A 15,519-nucleotide genomic window follows, 5' to 3' on the forward strand; every position below is an offset into this window, starting at 1 on the left:
CTGATCATCATCACTTTAGTTGTACTAGTTGTGTGCTCTGGCATAAACAAATGCAAATATAAAAATGACAAAAGATGCCATCATTACTTTATATTAGTACAAAGTTTCAGCTAGTCAGAATTCATAGTTCTTGAATATTCTGCAACATAGCTGTTATTGGATTACTTCCTTTATCAGTTTGCAGGAAATTTTTGTTTACAAAGGCAAATTCAACCATAACTTTGGTTACTTTAGAAAAGGTAAACTGAGTTGAACTTGGGAAGTGCATGGACACATCTGTGCGGTTTTGTTGACAACATTATGGAAGTAGTTTGCCATTTCCCCCTCCAGGATTGTCCAGTGCTCTTCAGTTTGAAGTGTTGGGCAAATTTATTTATTTATTTATTTATTTATTTATTCATTCATTCATTCATTCATTCATTCATTCATTCATTCAATTTCTATGGTTCACAGTTGCTGCTATTTTAGAAAGATTTTGCGTAAGGTAATTCTGGATAGGTAATTTGGTTTTGTCTTTTCAACGTAGGTGTTCGTTCTTGACAGTAAAACATATTTGGGTCTTGGAACAGTTTTCAAAAGCGAGGTTTGTGATTCAGTGTGTATGCATGTGTTTTATGCTGTGGTTCACCTGTTAAAAAAGCCGAAAGGCTCACACAGGGCAGGAGAATCTGTAGCGCTAGGACCATGGTGGAATGATTATGCAAAGTAAATGGCACTGTATGCAGCCCAAGCTTTTTGGTTCTTTTCCTTGTGTTTTGAAGGTTTCTTGCTTTCCCCCCCCTTATTCTAACGATGATGAGCCTACTTTGGGGCTTAGATAATTTTTGGATGTTTCCTGCATCAGGGTACCAGGAACCAGAGCCACTTGATTGTTGGCAGTTATGTTCAGAAAAGCTCTGGGTGCCACATAACAAGGACAGTATTAAAGACTTGACTTCACCCTTGTTGCTTTAATTGGTATTATCTTTTTCTGTTGCTAAACCAGATGTTTATTTTGCTTTGAATTAAAAGCAGGATAGATGATTTTCATCATATTTCAGATAAAGGCTATTTCTTATTTCTTATATGTTGTTTAATACGTCTATTGCCATTTTTCAAAGGGAAATTGCCTCCTTACAAAACTGAATACCATTTCCATGTACAAGTGGGCAAAATTCTGTTGGGCCTTTTTTTTTGAGCTAAGTGCTTTGAAAAGGAAGAAAAGGTGTCTCATTTAAGCTCTTAGGCCCATACCCCACGGTTTACTCTCACAGATTGTATTAGAAGGGCAAGGTTGTGAAACATTTGGAGGATTACTCAGTAACTGAACATTAATCACAGGATTAATGGAAATAATGACAATCTTTAAATAGGGAGGAACCAACTGCTGAGAATGAGCCGGCAGGTGTCAGTGTTATCCAAGGAGCAGGAAAAATGCTGAATTGATTTTAAACAGCTTAAACTCACTGTATTCTCTTATGAATTACAGCAGTTGTTTTGACGATTCAGTGATACTTTTGCTAAGGAAGAAATTTTCTTGTGCAGAATCCTTTACTGGAAACGCAGAACCATGTAATAGGTCCCTGGGTGGGCTGCAAAAATATGAGGATATCAGTAATAAGGGAATCAGTAATAAGGGAAATCACAAGATGGGTTGAGAGTGATTGTATGCTGCTGGAAGGAATAGAATTTGTTGAGTGAATCTTGGCCTGGTAGCTGTCTCTGCATATGCTTGCATTATGTCTTATATTTTCATTGGTTATCACTCAGACCTTTTGGCTAAAGGATCAGATTTCCGGCAGAGAAGGAGACAAAGCCATAGGTTTAGAGGATGCCAAGATTGAGAAAAGACTTCTGGTTGACCACACCAGTTTCGGAATTTAATAATTCTCCACTCATCAATGGGGAACAAGCTGAGTTTCTAGCCCACAGGCTAGAATTAACCTGAGAGAACTATATTTCTGCATTGTGGAAAATTGTTTCTTAAGTAGAGATTTACTGCTGGTTGCAATGATCTATTATAGATTAGAATGCTCTGACAGAAAACTTTAATTTATTCCCAATATCCACATTACTAACTGGCTAGTATAGTGTAATATTGCTGTACATCAGTAGACATAAAACAACTCTCTTTCATTCTTTACCTTAAAATTACAGAAAAGCAAACATATATTCATTCCCCAGTCTAGAAGTCATAGTGCCGCTCAGTATAAGATAGATATGGTTCTGGTGTGTCTTATAAAATATGATGGTAGAAAATATATAATAAACTCCACAAAGGTTCATTTTATAATATACGTGAGTGCTAGGTAGTCTTGAATCAGTACAAAACCTGCTTTGGTTTCAGATTGTTTATTAAAAGGAAGTTTGATGTTTTGATGTCTTTCTTTTGGTTTCAAATGATAAAAAAAGAACATTGTCTCTGAAAAGAGACACCTCTTTTTCAAAACTCCATTCAGAGCAAGGCATTACAAGAAGGCTCTGAAAATCAGCCTAAAAGCCATAGGTTCTCAATTGAACTAAGATAAAACGACTTTTGGTTACTTCTAGAAATCCTGTCCCACGTTTCTTTACTGTTGTGGCCTTTGTTGTTCCTTGGTCTCAGCCATAATAAAATCTGTTTTCAAAGAGTTCCTGACTTTGCAACTTCTTGAAGTGTAGGGATTTGGGATTATGGACTGGCAGTTAATAGATCAGTGGAGAGTCAAGTCTACACTGAGAATTAAAAGCAGTCAAGGCAAATTCTTGGCTTAATGTGGAAAAGAAACTGCCTTGGCAGTGCTTGGCAGTGCAATAATTAGATAAGCAAAAACTTGGAGAGAACTAATATATTCTCAGTTCTTCCTTTGTTTGACTTTTTAGATCATACAAAGTTTCTTTAAAGATACAGTTCTTAACAGTGCCTTTTTAACTCTCCCACCCATACTGTATATGATAGTAATGAACCTCCACAATTTATAAAAATCATAAAACCCTTGTGCTTCTTCATAGTCCATTGATTTCCTAGAGCAATCAGTAAAATGGTAATTTAGAATCACGATTGCTTTATTTAGTTTTTAAAAAGTCTGTTAAATTTATAAACACTTTGTTGCTCATATATCCCAAAAAACCTTTCAAACTTATTTTCACATACGTTTTTGCATTGTTTCATTAATTATCATGGAAGAAAAACAAGTATTTATCCTTAATTTGTATTGTTTTCCAATGTTTCACATTCTCTTAAGATCTCATCCCTGTTTAGAAAATGTATTGAAAAATACTGTCATATTTCCAGGAATAAATTAGTTGCAGTTTTCCTATATATGTATTGAGAAAGTTAACTGATCCTTTAGAAACACTTGCCACTGTTGGACCTTGTATCTCCATCTTCCACTCACCACTTTTTCACTGTAATCTTCCTTGTTGCTGTCAATGAAGCATGTTTTTATAGTATTCATCCCCTTTTCCTAGAGTTGTGAATTTATGTTCTCTTTGACATATATCCTACATATGCTGCTTGTGTATGTCAATTTCTCTTGGTTTTTCTCCATTCTGTTCCCTACCTCTCAAATCTGATCTGGAAGACCACCCAACTTTCTGGGTAAAATTTGGCATATCGGGGAAAATGGAATAAAGAGAATCTTGCCAGTTATAAGATTTCTACTAGTGAACTGAACACTGGATAAAATTCATAGAATCTACTTGATTTTAACTGTATTTCCAATATAGCATTTTCATAATTTTCAAAAATCTTTTCTTATTGTGGGAGAGAATGGCACAGTTAATATAAGCATTTAGGAAATTTTCATTACATCATTTTAGAAAAATAAACATTCTCTAAATATGTTTTTGGCCAGTTTGCACATTTCATATAATGCACATGCAAAGATACTGTTTAAATCTTGGTGCTATCTGTAGGTAAGATCTTGAATTGCTGATGAAACTGCAGAAAATGACTGCAGAGATGCTGATGTTTCCAAAGCTGCCTTAGCATGAATGAAAAACTGCTGTACAATAATTGCATTTGTTGCCAGAGATGAGATCCATGATGTGCTGTTAGGAAGATAAGCTAATAATATTTCTTTTTAGTTTTGTGGTAGCAAAACCCCCCCAATTAAAATAGGAAACTACAAATATGCTACAGTTGCCCACCCATGTATATATGTTTTCCTTTCAGAAAATGGTTGCTGCAGCCTTGAGGTTAAAGTCTAAGAAGGATGGGCTGGTTGTATCATTATATGGAGAACTGGGGCAGGTTCCTGCTACTAAATCTGAGTCTAGAGGTCAGGAGCTTGTGGCAACTGAACCAGCAGTTAACCTGTAAAGTCAAGGGCTTTCTGATCTATTGCATTAGCCAACTGAGCAGAGAGCACATTAGGAGGAAGAACAAAGAAAGAAGAAAACACAACTTTAGGGGTGGAGCTTAGCTGGACAGGTTAACTGGGAATTCAAATCATATTTATTCAGTCAATGACCAGCAAAATTTAAAAGGAGAAAAGCAAAGTAAAACAAAGAAGTACAATAATATACTACTGACCAATAAGATATATCACATAATAATATAGCGTTCACTCTGCTATTACTATATTAATATATTTGTTACCTTAGTGGGGTGAGCCTAGAACATTAGGAATTATGAAAGGAAAAATATATATCCCCTGACAATTTATTAATTAAGATATTTCAAATTTAAAAGTACTTTTTAAAATAGGGAGTTATTTCTTTGTCTGGTTTTGTCTTATTTTCATTGCAGCAACACAGAATTTGGCAACTGTACAAGTAATGTATGATTTTAGATCCTGAAGTAGATAGTTCATGTAAAAATTGCCCGTGGAATTTATCTATTAGGGACAAAATGTAGATTGACCTGATATCCCTGTAAAATTTACAGTGTAGCAGTACGTGGGAGATGGTTTCTACTTCCTCTTCACCTCATGGGCAGATATGCTCAGTTATAGGGACTTTGTTATACCTGCCTTGGAGTAGTGCAGATGGAAGAATATTGAATCTAGTTTTGAAGAATGTGATTCTCAACTTAGGGAAGGTTAGGTTGCGCTGTGCTAGATTGGGTGCGTGAAGATTTATGTTTTGTAAGAGGTCCACGAGTGTTAACTGGGAAGGCTGCAGTGAAGCAAATTGTTCACTAGTTTAATAGATACTTGCTATGGTCAGATCAGCGTCCCAGATCTGTTTTTATTTATATTTATATTTATATTTATATTTATATTTATATTTATATTTATATTTATATTTATATTTATATTTATATTTATATTTATATTTATATTTATATTTATATTTATATATATCAAATTTAGCCACCGCCCATCTCCCCCAGAAGAGGGACTCTGGGCGGTTTACAATAAAATCCCACATAAAACATAAACATTAAAATCACATAAAACAATTATGATAAAACACAATAAATAAATAAAATCCAAGAGAGATGTAAAATCCAGGCTGGTGGGAGGGACTGTAGGGTGCGAGCCACCCCCAAGAATGGTTATTCACTTTCCTGCCCCAGGCGAGACGGCAAAACCAGGTCTTCAGGGCCTTCCGGAAGGTCAGGAGTGAAGGGGCCTACCTCACCTCCGGGGGCAAGATATTCCAGAGAGTGGGGACCACCACAGAGAAGGCCTGCTTCCTGGACCCTGCCAGATAAAATTCTCTTATGGACAGGGTGCGTAACATGCCCTCTCTGGATGATTGGGTGGAGCAGGCCAATGTAATGGGGATGAGACGACCCCTCAGGTAACCTGGCCCCATGCCATGTAGGGCTTTAAAGGTAATAACCAACACCCTGAATTGGACCCAGAAGCAAACTGGCACCCAGTGCAGCTCATGCAGCAATGGTGTTATATGTGCCCACCTAGGTGCACCAAAAATAGCCCATGCGGCTGCATTTTGCACCAGCTGAAGCTTCCGGATACTCTTCAGGGGTAGCCCCATGTAGAGCGCATTGCAGTAGTCTATATGGGAGATAACCAGGGTGTGAGTGACTGTTCGGAGGGCTTCACGATCCAGGAACGGGCGTAACTGGCACACAACCCGAAGTTGCACAAAGGCCCTCCTGGCTCTTCGAGCAGGAGTCATGAGTCCAGGAGAACCCTCAGATTACGCACTGAGTCTGTCTGGGGCAGTGCCACCCCATCCAGAACTAAAGATGACAGTTTTCCGGAAGATGAAGCCCCATCAACCCACAGCCACTCCGTCTTACCAGGGTTCAGTTGAAGCCTGTTGTTCCCCATCCAGACCCCCACAGCCCCCAGGCACCGAGAAAGGGCAGTCACTGCATCACTTACCCCACCCGGGATAGAGATGTATAATTGGCTATCATCAGCATACTGATGATACCTCAACCCGTGGTGACGGATGATCTCACCCAGTGGTTTCATGTAGATGTTAAACAAAAGAGGAGAGAGAACCGAACCCTGCGGCACCCAACAATGGAGGGGTCAAGGGCTGGATCTCTCCTTTCCTATCACCACTGACTGGGGCCGGCCCTGGAGGAAGGAGGTGAACCAGCGCAGAACTACGCCACGCACCCCCAACTTCCTGAGCCGTCCCAATGGTCGATGGTATCGAAGGCCGCTGAGAGGTCAAGGAAAGCAAGGATGGATGCACTGCCTCCATCCTGCTCCCTCCAGAGATCATCCATAAGTGCAACCAATGCAGTTTCTGTCCCATATCCTGGCCTGAAACCTGACTGAAAGGGGTCCAGATAATCCGTTTCCTCCAGGACCCTCTGGAGTTGTAACGCCACCACCTTCTCAACCACCTTCCCTAAAAAGGGGAGGTGGGAGACTGGACGAAAATTGTCCAGCACGGTTGGGTCCAGAGATGGCTTCTTGAGGAGGGGGCGCACCAGTGCCTCCTTAAAGGCGACCGGGAACACCCCCTCATTCAAGGATGTATTTATCATCGCTTGGACCCAACCACACATCACCTCCTGAGCTGCTTTCACCAGCCAGGAGGGGCATGGATCTAAATAACAGGTGGTGATATTCACAATCCGGGGGATCCTGTCCACTTCCTCGGGTCCAGATCAAACTGCTCCCAGATAACAAGGCTAAAACGTTCCCTTGGTATCTCCACAGACCCTGCTTCACGCATGGAGTCCAACTTAGACCGGATCTGAGTGATTTTATCCTGCAGATGCTCAGAAAACTCTTCCGCACGGCCCTGTAGGTGGGTCACTGGGCCCACCTTCCCCAAAAGGGTACGTGTGATCTTAAACAGGGCTGTTGGACGGCAATCTGCAGATGCAATAAGAGCAGAGAAATACTGCCGTTTTGCCACTCTTACTGCCACAAGGTAGGCCTTAATAATGGCCCTAGCTTGTGTTCGGTTGGATTCGGTCTTTGTCTTCCTCCAGCGGCTCTCTAGGCATCTCTTAAGCCTCTTCAAAACTCTCAGCTCCTCTGTGAACCACGGGGAGTGTCGGGTTGGATGAGGCAAGAGAGGCTGCACAGGCACAATCCTGTCCAAGGCCCCGGCCACTTCCCTGTTCCAGGCAGCAGCCAGGGCCTCCGCTGGACCGTGCAGCAGATCCCTGGGCACCTCCCCCAGCTCCCTCTGAAACCTCACTGGGTCCATCAGTCACCGGGGGCGGACCAATCGAATGGGTCCTGCCTCCCTGTTTTAAACTCCACCTTTCTATTCAATTGAGTACTCAAGGCAACAAAATTAAGAAAATTCAGAAACTAAAAAGTTAAACATATGCATTTAAAAGTAATCCTAAAATTAGTTAACTGAAAGCCTAATGAAAGAGATGAATCTTAAATAGACTTTTAAAGTAATGTGTGGGGGCCAGATCAGCTCCCAAAGGGATGCTTTCCATAGTGTGGGAGCAATACAGAAAAACGTCCTTTCCCATGAACCACAAAAATGGGCCTCCTGTAACAGGCATATATTCAGAAGGGTGTCTCCCACATTTCTGAATGGTCAGACAGGTTCATAACAGACATGAACCCTTAAATAGTCAGGCCCTAAGCCATTTAGGACTTTAAGGGTTAATACTTGCACCTAAATTGTGTTCGGTAAGCAACTGGAAACAGTGCAGATCTTCCAGCATAGGAATCCTGTTATCCCTGCACATAGTATCTTACATTCCTAAAATGCAGTTATCAGTGGCAGTATTGGAATTCATAAATCTTTTATTCAATAGCAAGCATCTCTCAGGAATGAAATTTATTTTATAAAGGAAGCAGAGCACTATGCTTGTATAGCTTGTGTAATATTGCAGGGCCACTTAGAGAATTAGTTCTGACTTCATAGTGGATGAGGAATTACATTCTTGATGATGGTGGTGATTAAGATGAATATATAATAATAATAGCTTTTAACCCACTCTTTGAAGCTGTTGAAAATGGACATACTAATGTGGTTAAGCTTCTCCTTCAACATGGAGCCAATCTTAATGGATCCCACTGCTGGTCTGAATGGAATTCTTTGCACCAGGCTGCTTTTCAGGTAATCTATAAATCCATAATTTCATTTCCATATAAATAAAAATTTTACTCTCTCTTCTTTAAAGAGCAGTTTTGTGTAGTCTTTGCAAGCCATTTGCTTTTCTGATTTATGACAGTGTAGTGCAGAAAACTCAGTCTAAATGCAAATGATGATCCTGAATATGGCAGGAGCTGAAGAGAGTACGAAACAGTATACATTTTGAATAAAGAAAGTATTACACACATTTAAGAAATGATCAGACATTACATGGGTGATAACTCTGTTATTGAACAGTAATTCACTTGAAATAATTGTTTTATCCCATTGCACTGAGACCTTCAGAAAACTGGCGTAAGTTTTGGTATTTAAAAAGTGAACACCAGCCAATGGTTCCTGGGATAGACTGCCCAGCTCTTCAGTTCTTTGGTGTAGTATCAGACTGTATTCTGATATTTGCAATATCTTTATATTCCACAGTTCTAAGTATGATAATAGCAATTTTTATAACGACTTCTTTGGGTTGTGGCAGGCAAATCTTGTTGAAATCAACTACTTGTATCCAGGTATTCTTGTACAAGTGGGAAAGGGCTTCTGCTTTCAGAAATTGCTGTGCTGAATTCTTCTGAATTCCTTATCTCGATTCAGCTTTGTTTCTGTTTCTGTGCCATTTTGAAAGGAAGAAGCTGTTAAGGGATGTGAGGAGTTAGGAAAGCCCCGTTGCATGAGCAAAATTTTGCAGTAACATCTCTGGGTCTAAACCAGTGAGAATTCTAAGCAATGGGGATTTGTTTTGACTAGAAGTTAAATTTTGATGAAATCCCTTTTATTTAATGTCCTCCTTCCTTCCTTTCTTCCCTCCCTCCCCATGTATGCCTTTAAGATCTTCCTGAGAGATTGTTAGATTTTTAGTCAGCCCATATCCATTTAACTCAAATCCTGTTTTGATTTATTCTGTTGCTTTGATTTCTTCAGTTATTCTGATATTTGGCTTTTATAGGTCTTAAAGGCTAGATGGACAAGTCTTCCTATGGAGTCAGTTTGGGTTTTTTTCTCCCATGGGAGCTGCTGTTTTAAAAATTATTTTGTAAATCAGCCATTCACTTGAGCAGAATTAAATGTTACAAGAAACAAAAGTCTGTGTTATAAAATGGCAATCCTGTAAATCTTTTTTGGCTTATACCTGTGTCCCACTGTGTGTGTTCTCAGTTGTCACTGGCAATATTTAATGGACTAGCAGGTCAGCTGAACTTAGCTTTGAAGGGACCAAGGAACTGGCTACAAATAATAACCAAAATGGCAAGATTTCAGTTTTACACCCATATTTAACAACCAGTCTTTTTCCCACTTCAGAATTATCCTGAAATACTGAAACTACTCCTGGATGAAGGAGCTGACAAAGAGTCTGTGGATGACTTTGGGATCACGCCTTTATTTATTGCTGCACAATATGGAAAGCTGGAATGTTTAAGGATACTTATATCATATGGTAACTTCTTGATTTCTGCAAAGCTACAGTCATCAAGTGGATTTCATTGGTAGAGACTGGGGGTGAATTGTAGCAGATAGAATATTCTATTGGTTCATTATTTTCTGTTAAGCTTCTTGATCCAGGGACTGACTGGCAGGATAGCACACCATGTGGGCAACAGAGTTTGACCAGTTATACACATCTCTAGTTGTATGATGAGACCAAATGATGTGTTTATGGTCAACTTTATATGACCTTTTTTTCCCAATAACAATCTCTCATGGAACATCTGGCAACCTCTCATAGAACCTTAGGGTTCCACTGAACCCCAGTTGAGAAACTCCAGGTTAGGCAATAAAGAATTTGAGCTGGGAATAGGCAATGGTAATAGCCAAAAACCAATGAGCAGTTGGGACATATGTGAAGTAATTAGGATTATGGGATATTCCTATCTCTTGAGTCTATTATCAGAAGTTATGTGCATTTTTGTACTACAATGTTCATAGTCTGAATCTTAATCTTGCTTAATTTTACTGTGTTAAAATAAATGCCTACCTGAACCTGGAAATAAGGATGCTCCTATCCCTGTAGCTATTCCAGGGGGCAGTAAAGAGTTGGCTCTTCTGTAGGGCTTTTGGAGATGGAATGGAGTGGTGAATGTTGCTCCCAAGGGAAGTGAGGCCACAGTGTTTGATGAGCATTTTAATACTCTGTGCGTGGATAGAAACTGATACTGTTGCTGATTTGTAGATAGTCCTATAAGATTCAGCAACCTTATAGTACTTCCAGTACTAGTTCCTATCTAAGCATAGAGGTATAAAAATAAGTTTCAGTGGACCATTGAAAGGGAGGAGCATCTGCATTGGTCAGTCTTTATCAATTTATTAAAATTCCCTTATCAGGAGCAAATGTCAATTGTCAAGCAAAAGATCAGGCCACACCCCTATTCATTGCGGCCCAGGAGGGCAATGATCAATGTGTGGAGCTGTTACTAGCCGAAGGAGCCAATCCAAACCTATACTGCAATGAAGAGGAATGGCAGCTACCTATCCATGCAGCAGCACAAATGGGACATAGCAAGTAGGTGGTATGAAAAAGTTGCTCTTAATTTCTGCTAAGTCTTGAGTTCCATAAAGGAAGATACGCCAGGCATAAATTATGAAATAAAATATTTTGAATTGTGGGAACATGGCTTTCCTATTTATGAATACATTTTCTAAGCAATATTAGAAGTTATTTAATCTTTCAGAATTTTTACAATTGATTAATCAGTTTTCTATGTGCTCTGATTTTGACTGGTAGTGAAGCCAATTTTACTTAATATGTTTTTCTTAATTTGATATTTTGGGCTTTTCATTTTCTTCATTGCTTTTTATATATTTATGATTTAAATGTCTTGATAAGTAGTTGAGGTGAGATGTCTTCTGATGTAATATGTGGGGTAAAAGTAATAAATGTGTCTTAGTTTGATATTTCTGTGGAATGAGTCAAGGTGTCATGGTTGCCCTGATGATTCCTGAATGACAGGATTTGTCCTTGAGTTTTTATGTGTATTAGGAGAATTCCAGAAAATAGAAATGTTTGGATTGAAAATTTAGAGCCCTAAATCTCGTGCTTTTGATCAGAAGCAAAAGAACAAACCTGCAGTTCATTGTGAGGCATTCACACAGCATAGAAAGAAAAGCAGGGCAAAGGAAAGGTTATCCTTTTGAAGTAAACAGTAAGAACATGATTATTTCCCTCCCAAAGCAGATCTCTTCTTCCTCTTGTTCTCCCTGCACATTCCCTGAATTTTCCTTCAATACCTGTGAAATTGCCTGGAGCAGATTTTGGAGACAAATGGGGAGCAAGTGGAAACCCTGTTGTATGAATGGAAGTCCCCTTCCTTTAGGGTATTTGATGTACCCTCATGTATTTGTGAACCAAGTGGAAAAGTTACATACAGTAAATTATGACAAAAATCTTGTGTAGATACTCACTTGGCAATACAGAAAATTAGAACCCTTTGGGAATATAGAAAGCTGCTTTTCATCAGATCAGGTTATTTGTCCGTTACTAACTCTGAGAAGCAGCTGCTTTCTAGCCAAACACTTCCTTTCCCATTTCCTGACGCTTCATTTTTTAAACCAGAGCTGCCAGAGGTTGGACCATCTGCATGCAGAGCATGTGCTGTGCTTCTTTTTTTAAAAATAAATTTTATTAAGTTTCAAGAGAAGAGTAAAACTACGACTCCCCCCCAAAAAACTACAAAGAAGGAAAAAAGAACTAAGAAGGTGCAAAACCATGAGAGAATTTTTTTTCAAATTTACAAAAGGATGTGGCTTCCGACTTTAAACAGCAAGGATATACAAAGATTTTCCATAATCAATCTCTTACTCTATATTAAACTTTGTTGTTGTTGTTTATTCGTTTAGTCGCTTCCGACTCTTCGTGACTTCATGGACCAGCCCACGCCAGAGCTTCCTGTCGGTCGTCAACACCCCCAGCTCCCCCAGGGACGAGTCCGTCACCTCTAGAATATCATCCATCCATCTTGCCCTTGGTCGGCCCCTCTTCCTTTTGCCTTCCACTCTCCCTAGCATCAGCATCTTCTCCAGGGTGTCCTGTCTTCTCATTATGTGGCCAAAGTATTTCAGTTTTGCCTTTAATATCATTCCCTCAAGTGAGCAGTCTGGCTTTATTTCCTGGAGGATGGACTGGTTGGATCTTCTTGCAGTCCAAGGCACTCTCAGAATTTTCCTCCAACACCACAGTTCAAAAGCATCGATCTTCCTTCGCTCAGCCTTCCTTATAGTCCAGCTCTCGCAGCCATATGTTACTACAGGGAACACCATTGCTTTAACTATGCGGGCCTTTGTTGTCAGTGTGATGTCTCTGCTCTTAACTATTTTATCAAGATTGGTCATTGCTCATCTTCCAAGGATTAAGCGTCTTCTGATTTCCTGACTGCAGTCAGCATCTGCAGTAATCTTTGCACCTAGGAATACAAAGTCTTTCACTGCTTCTACATTTTCTCCCTCTATTTGCCAGTTATCAATCAAGCTGGTTGCCATAATCTTGGTTTTTTTGAGGTTTAGCTGCAAGCCAGCTTTTGCACTTTCTTCTTTCACCTTCATCATAAGGCTCCTCAGTTCCTCTTCACTTTCAGCCATCAAAGTGGTATCATCTGCATATCTGAGATTGTTAATGTTTCTTCCAGAGATTTTAACTCCAGCCTTGGATTCCTCAAGGCCAGCTTGTCGCATGATGTGTTCTGCATACAAGTTGAATAGGTAGGGTGAGAGTATACAGCCCTGCCGTACTCCTTTCCCAATCTTAAACCAGTCTGTTGTTCCGTGGTCTGTTCTTACTGTTGCTACTTGGTCGTTATACAGATTCTTCAGGAGGCAGACAAGATGACTTGGTATCCCCATACCACTAAGAACTTGCCACAATTTGTTATGGTCCACACAGTCAAAGGCTTTAGAATAGTCAATAAAACAGAAATAGATGTTTTTCTGAAACTCCCTGGCTTTTTCCATTATCCAGCGGATATTGGCAATTTGGTCTCTAGTTCCTCTGCCTTTTCTAAACCCAGCTTGTACGTCTGGCAATTCTCGCTCCATGAACTGCTGAAGTCTACCTTGCAGGATCTTGAGCATTACCTTACTGGCATGTGAAATGAGTGCCACTGTTCGATAGTTTGAACATTCTTTAGTGTTTCCCTTTTTTGGTATGGGGATATAAGTTGATTTTTTCCAGTCTGATGGCCATTCTTGTGTTTTCCAAATTTGCTGGCATATAGCATGCATTACCTTGACAGCATCATCTTGCAAGATTTTGAACAGTTCAGCTGGGATGCCGTCGTCTCCTGTTGCCTTGTTATTAGCAATGCTTCTTAAGGCCCACTCAACCTCACTCTTCAGGATGTCTGGCTCTAGCTCACCGACCACACTGTCAAAGCTATCCCCGATATTGTTATCCTTCCTATACAGGTTTTCTGTATATTCTTGCCACCTTTTCTTGATCTCTTCTTCTTCTGTTAGGTCCTTGCCATCTTTGTTTTTGATCATGCCCATTTTTGCCTGGAATTTACCTCCAATGTTTCTAATTTTCTGGAAGAGGTCTCTTGTCCTTCCTATTCTATTGTCTTCTTCCACTTCCGCACATTGCTTGTTTAAAAATAATTCCTTCTCTTCTGGCTAACCTCTGGAATTTTGCATTTAATTGGGCATATCTCCCCCTATCACTGTTGCCTTTTGCTTTCCTTCTTTCTTGGGCTACTTCTAGTGTCTCAGCAGACAGCCATTTTGCCTTCTTGGTTTTCTCTTTCTTTGGGATGTATTTTGTTGCCGCCTCCTGAACAATGCTGCCAACGTCTGTCCAGAGTTCTTCCGGGACCCTATCTACTAAGTCCAGTCCCTTAAATCGATTCTTCACCTCCACTGCATATTCCTTAGGAATATTAGTGAGCTCATATCTAGCTGATCTGTGGGTCTTCCCTAATCTCTTTAGTCTGATCCTAAATTGTGCAAGAAGAAGTTCGTGATCTGAACTACAGTCAGCTCCAGGCCTTGTTTTTACCGACTGTACAGATGTCCGCCACCTTTGGCTGCAAAGGATGTAATCAATCTGATTTCGGTGTTGTCCATCTGGTGAAGTCCATGTATAAAGCCGTCTCTTAGGTTGTTGGAAGAGAGTGTTTGTTATGCAGAGTGAATTGTCTTGGCAAAATTCTATCAGCCTGTGTCCTGCTTCGTTTTGTTCTCCCAGGCCATACTTACCTGTAATTCGAGGTGTCATTTGACTGCCCACCTTAGCATTCCAGTCTCCTGTGATGAAAATAACATCTCTTTTAGGCGTGTTGTCCAGTAGGTGCTGCAGATCCTCATAGAACTGCTCTACTTCAGCTTCTTCAGCATTTGTGGTTGGGGCGTATATTTGGATCACTGTGATGTTAGATGGCTTGCCCTGAATTCGAATTGAGATCATTCTATCATTTTTTGGGTTGTATCCAAGCACTGCTTTAGCCACTTTACTATTAATTATGAAGGCTACTCCATTTCTTCTGTGGTCCTCTTGTCCGCAGTAGTAGATCTGGTGGTCATTTGATGTGAAGTGGCCCATTCCAGTCCATTTCAGTTCACTGACGCCCAGAATGTCTATCTTTAATCTTGACATCTCACCAATAACCACATCCAATTTGCCCTGGCTCATAGATCTTACATTCCAGGTTCCAATGGTGTGTTGATCCTTAGAACATCGGATTCGCCGTTCACCACCAGCACCGTCGGCCGCTAGCCGTCCTTTCGGCTTTGAGCTAGCTGCGTCATCACGTCTGGGGCTAGTTGAGCTCATCCTCTGTTCCTCCCCAGTAGCATTTTGACCATCTTCCGACCTGGGGGTCTCATCTTCCGATGGTATACCGACATATCTCTGGTTGTACTGATCCATTTAGTTTTCACGGCAAGAATACTGAGGTGGGTTGCCATTACCTTCCCCAGGGATCGCATTTAGTCTGACCTCTCTGTCATGACCTTCCCGTCTTGGGTGGCCCTTCACGGTTTAGCTCATGGCATCATTGAGGTGCTCAAGCTCCAGCACCACGACAAGGTAACGATCCTTTGCTGAAGTATATTAAACTAAAACCACATTATTTCTAT

The 15,519-nt window shown here is 40.3% G+C and overlaps 1 protein-coding gene across 2 annotated transcripts in view; it reads left to right on the forward strand.

Annotated features, from left to right (window-relative positions):
* Positions 1-15,519, forward strand: part of ASB3 (ankyrin repeat and SOCS box containing 3) — a 48,635-nt gene that overhangs the window by 8,620 nt on the left and 24,496 nt on the right. For both annotated transcript variants that reach the window (XM_063301536.1, XM_063301539.1), the window contains 3 exons: positions 8,318-8,430; positions 9,760-9,895; positions 10,780-10,957. In XM_063301536.1, the coding sequence (XP_063157606.1) occupies positions 8,318-8,430; positions 9,760-9,895; positions 10,780-10,957 (427 nt within the window). The remainder of the gene's footprint in view (positions 1-8,317; positions 8,431-9,759; positions 9,896-10,779; positions 10,958-15,519) is intronic.

Source organism: Candoia aspera, chromosome 1, assembly GCF_035149785.1.
Source record: "Candoia aspera isolate rCanAsp1 chromosome 1, rCanAsp1.hap2, whole genome shotgun sequence".
Lineage (NCBI taxonomy): Eukaryota > Metazoa > Chordata > Lepidosauria > Squamata > Boidae > Candoia > Candoia aspera.